The sequence below is a fragment of the Chiloscyllium plagiosum genome, chromosome 39 (assembly GCF_004010195.1).
Source record: "Chiloscyllium plagiosum isolate BGI_BamShark_2017 chromosome 39, ASM401019v2, whole genome shotgun sequence".
In the NCBI taxonomy this organism is placed as follows: Eukaryota; Metazoa; Chordata; class Chondrichthyes; order Orectolobiformes; family Hemiscylliidae; genus Chiloscyllium; species Chiloscyllium plagiosum.
In genome coordinates this window covers 26809428-26814254 of record NC_057748.1, presented here as the reverse complement: position 1 = coordinate 26814254, position 4827 = coordinate 26809428, and the positions used below count along the sequence as shown (strand labels likewise).

The 4827-nt window shown below is 51.6% G+C and overlaps 1 protein-coding gene across 1 annotated transcript in view; it reads right to left on the bottom strand.

Moving 5' to 3' along the window:
• Positions 1-4827, bottom strand: part of LOC122542048 (host cell factor 1-like) — a gene marked incomplete at its 5' end in the record, with an annotated part of 48311 nt that overhangs the window by 31809 nt on the left and 11675 nt on the right. Inside the window, 3 exons of the mRNA XM_043679336.1 lie at positions 3049-3318; positions 3491-3597; positions 4628-4712. Of these exons, the coding sequence (XP_043535271.1) occupies positions 3049-3318; positions 3491-3597; positions 4628-4712 (462 nt within the window). The remainder of the gene's footprint in view (positions 1-3048; positions 3319-3490; positions 3598-4627; positions 4713-4827) is intronic.

Genomic DNA, 4827 nt, shown 5'->3' with positions numbered 1-4827 from the left:
CGCACCACCCTCTGCCTGAAAAAGTTGCCCCTTAGGTCTCTTTTATATCTTTCCCCTCTCACCCTAAACCTATGCCCCTCTAGTTCTGGACTCCCCGACCCCAGGGAAAAGACTTTGCCTATTTATCCTATCCATGTCCCTCATAATTCTATAAACCTCCATAAAGGTCACCCCTCAGCCTCCGACGCTCCGGGGAAAACAGCCCCAGCCTGTCCAGCCTCTCCCTGTAGCTCAGATCCTCCAACCCTGGCAACAACTTTATAAATCTTTTCTGAACCCTTTCAAGTTTCACAACATCTTTCCGATAGGAAGGAGACCAGAATTGCATGCAATATTCCAACAGTGGCCTAACCGATGTCCTGTACAGCCGCAACTCCTGTACTCAATACTCTGACCAATAAAGGAAAGCATACCAAACACCACCTTCACTATCCTATCTACCTGCAACTCCACTTTCAAGGAGCTATGAACCTGCACTCCAAGGTCTCTTTGTTGTGTGCAGTACAGGCCAATCATACTGTACAAAGCTCAAACGGTGATTGAACAGAGCGAGGAGTACCACGTCCGGCACACTGAAGGATTTTTGTTTTCCTTTTCTTTATTCATTCACGGGAGGTTGGCGTTGCAGGTTAGCCCAGCATTTATTGCCGGGAGGACAGTTGAGAGTCAACTGTATTGCCGTGGGTCTGGTGTCACTTGTAGGCAGTTTCCTTCCCCAAAGTAAACCAGATGGGTTTTTCCAAAAACTGGCAACAGATTTATAGTAGTCTAATTCCAGATATTTCTGAATTCAGATTTCACCACCAGCCATTGTGGGATTCGAACCCGGGTCCCCGGAACGCTGAATTAACAATGCAGCCATCATACCACTATGCCATTGACCCACATAAGGTGATGTACAAAAGGAAGATCAATGTTAGATTTGAAATTTGAGCGGTCTAATAACAGCAGGGAAGCAGCAGCTAGCTCCTGAACTGGTCGGTGCGTGCTGAAGCTTCTGTATCTTCTGCCTGATGGGAGAGAGCGTTACTGGGGTGGGGTGGGGAAGTTTGATGATATTGGCAGCCTCTCCGTGGAAACGGGAAGTGTAAATGTATTCCATGGATAGAAGGCTGGCGTCCGCGATGGTCTGGGCTGTGCACACCATCTTCTGTAGTTTCTGGGCAGAGCAGTTGCCGTAGCAGGCTGTTATGCACCCGGGCAGACTGCCTTCTACGGTGCACCTGTAAGAGTTGGCGAGGGTCCTTACGGTCACGCCGAATCCCGTAAGCCTCCTGAGGAAGAGGTGGTGTTGTTGGGCCCCCCCTTCACCATTGTGTTTACGTGGGAGGACCAGGCTCCAAGGGCCTCTTGACCCATGCCTGTATGATAGCGTTTGCTTACTGGAACTCATCGAGATGACACCATCCGCTGTGGCGGGATTTAAACCCAGGTCCCCACGATATTATCCGAGTCCCTGGACTAAGAGTCCAGCCATAAAGCCACAACGTCATCGCCTCCTCAATTCACCTCAGGTGCCAGTTAATCACAAGTTTGCTGCATTGAAGTTCGACAGGGTAAAGTCAGAGATGCTTCCACTTATGGGAGGGGGACCAAACCAAAGGCTGAACTCGTGGATGACAATCACCACTAAATTCCTTACAAGTGGAATCACAGGTAGACAGGATGGTAAAGGCAGTGTTTGGAACACTTACCTTTATTGGTCAGTGCACTGAGTATAGGTGTTGGGAGGTCACTTTTGATTCAATTCTCGTCTCCCTGCTATGGGGAAGGATGTCGTGAAGCTTGAAAGGGTGCAGAAACAATTTACAAGGATGTTGGAGGGTTTGAGCCTCGGGGAGAGGCTAGGGCTACTTTCCCTGAAGCATTGGGGACTGAAAGGTGACCTTATAGAGGCTTATAAAATCATGAGGGGGCATGGATAAGGGCGAATAGGCAAAGTCTTTTTCCTTATGGTAGGGGGACCCAAAACGAGAGGGCAGAAGTTTAAGGCAAGAGGGGAAAGATTTTAAAGGGATCTGAGGAACAAAGGTTTCTTCAGAGGGTGGTGTGTGTGTGCGTGTGTGGAATGAGCTGCCAGAGGATGTGGTGGAGGCTGGTACAATTACAGAATTTAAAAGGACGGGTATATAAATAGGAAGGGTTTAAGGAGGATACGGGGTAAATGCTGGAACTAGATTTATACGGTCAGCATGGATGATTTAGACTGAACGGTCTGTTTCTGTGCTGCATAAGTATAACCTTTCACTTTCTTGCTAATGGAGAATCTACCTACGCCTGCCTTAACAATATTGTAAGTGAGAAGCCCAAGTTAATCCTGGTAAACAGCGAACAGAGCACACACAGTGCCTGTCGTGTCCTCCATCAGGCAGCTCTGCTGGTAACTTTTCTCCCTCTTCAGCATGTTCTCAATTGGACCTTAGCCAATCGCTGACGGGATGAGGACACTGCCGACCAGACTGGCATTTGCTGCTCCATGAAGTGAGTGCCCTCCTCGGGCCGCTTCAGAGAGAGAGTTAGATTACATTACAATGTGGAGACAGGCCCTTCGGCCCAACAAGTCCACACCGCCGAAGCGCAATCCACCCAAACATTTACCCCTTACCTAACACTACGGGCAATTTAGTATGGCCAATTCACCTAACCACCCGTGTCCCTGTGGGGTCTGGACTCTCACGTAGGCCAGTCCAGGTAAGGACAGCAGAATCCCCTCCTCTGAACAGCATGAATGAAGCAGAGGCGTCTTTGACTACATCTCACTGCCATCAGAGCGAGGTCTGATTCAGAAGCCAGTTGAAACCATGTCAGCCCGTGTGGCACGTGGTAGTGTTCCCCCCCACCCCCCCCCCATCCAGGCTGGTGTATGGTCGGTTCAGCATTTACAGGGAAAAGGCGCAAGAGGGGCAAGTCGCTGCTTGAGTGTCTCTACTGAATCGGCTACGTTGTTAGCCTGACATGGCCAAATGCGTGGGAGGCTCACGGCGCAGTCTGCTGCGGCCTGCTGGTCAGAAGTAGCTCAAGGCTGCAGGAGGTTTCGGTGGTGGCGGCTGTGGGTTGGGGACTTGTTAGAGGGCAGATGGAGATTGTTCGGAGAGTGGAGTGTTAGAGGGAGCAGGGTTGCAGTCTGCTCCTGCCTACCTGTCTCCAGGTACCACAGGTCCTTGCAGCACACCTGATTGTTCCAGGCTTTGCGGTATCCGTCCCTCCCGCTCCAGATGTACAGCCGCGAGTTGATGGCGACCGAGCAGTGGCCTGCACGAGCTCGGGGAAGGTTGTCCTCCTGCGTCTCCATCACAACCGGCTCCCAGGTCATCGTGTCTGTCACAGGGCAAAGCACAACACGTCTCAACGGGGAGCAGGAAAGGTCAGCCAGAGCTGAATCCGGGTGTCGGTACAGCTACGGGAAAGGGGGAAGGTCAGTGCTGGCTGACTGTGGGATTAGGGAAGGGGGCACGATGGAGAGGAGAGAGAAAGCAGCCCCTGTACGTACCCAGATTGAGACAAGCCAACGTGTTGGTGCATTTCCACTCCTTCTCATGAGTGGCTACCTTCACATCTTCCATGACCAACGGGACCCAGCCTCCAAATACATACATTCTGGGGCGGAGAGGAAAAAAAAGTTACAAACTGGGAGAAACAGGTCATTCAGGCCGTCTACTCTGTACTAGCACACCCGCACACACCTCCTTTCCCTTCATTCTCCCTGACCATCCCCCTCCATCCGCAAAACCCACATCATCCTATTGCTTTCTCTCACGTGCACTTATTGAGACTCTCCACCCACAACCCTCCCCACACAATGCTAGCTCTACTCGATTCATTGACATGATCGCCCTCAATGACTGAGTGGCAGGGAGTGCCCCACGCTCCCCTGGGACAGGGGATGGACTGCTGAGTTCAAGACGACTGACCTACCACATACTGGGCAGAGGGGACACCCCCTCAGTCAAGTATATCACACTCTACAGGTGTGTAAGGGGTTTGCACTGAGTGCCCTCGAGCAGAGCTTAGCTCTGGCTCCTCCCTGGCCTGGTTGGGGAGGGCCACTCTCCCTGTCGTTCAATGGGGGCATTTGTCACGAGGTGATATCCCACTCTAGCTGGTCACTCTCGCTCAGGGGGGAGGGAGGATGCAGGGGCAGGTGCAGTCCTCATTGCTTCTTACAGCCAGATGGGGAGACACGACCATGTCTTCCTGCTGCTCCGAGTGTATCTTTTTAAAGGGACTGCTCCCCAGTCCAGTGGCGGAGAGTGGGTGATGTGGAGCAGCAGGGTGTTGGCCGAGGAAGGAGATATGGCTACTCTAATCTGCAAAGCCACACGACGACAAATGGGACTCTGCCAACCATTACTCAGCCTCTACTTTATGTGCAGCACGTAGGGTCACAAGTGAATGCGCCCGAACCCCAATGCTATTTCACCAAGTGCGGGCCAAGTGAAACTCGAACCAACAATATACCCCAAGCCCAGGGTCAAACCCAACGGCTTTATAATAAACAGAGGTGGAGAGATGTCAGCATCTCGAGTCAGGTGAGGGCTGATCTACAAGGAGGGAGTAAAGTGGTAAAAATAAACAGGCACACTCGCAAAGTTGTTCATTCTCAAGGAGAGCAGGCTGTTTCACTCACTTATTGCCGATTACGGTAGCCGAGTGCAGACTCCGTGGGAGTGGGGAAACACCATTCACGTTCGGTTTGTTCCACGTTAGTGTATCTGGAAGATGGCAGGCAAAATCAAAAAGGGATCCGTCTCTTTAGGCTCAGACTCTGTCCCCCGACAAACACTCCCAGAGCAGGTTAAGGAACCGGGTGTGATACAGAGTAAAGCT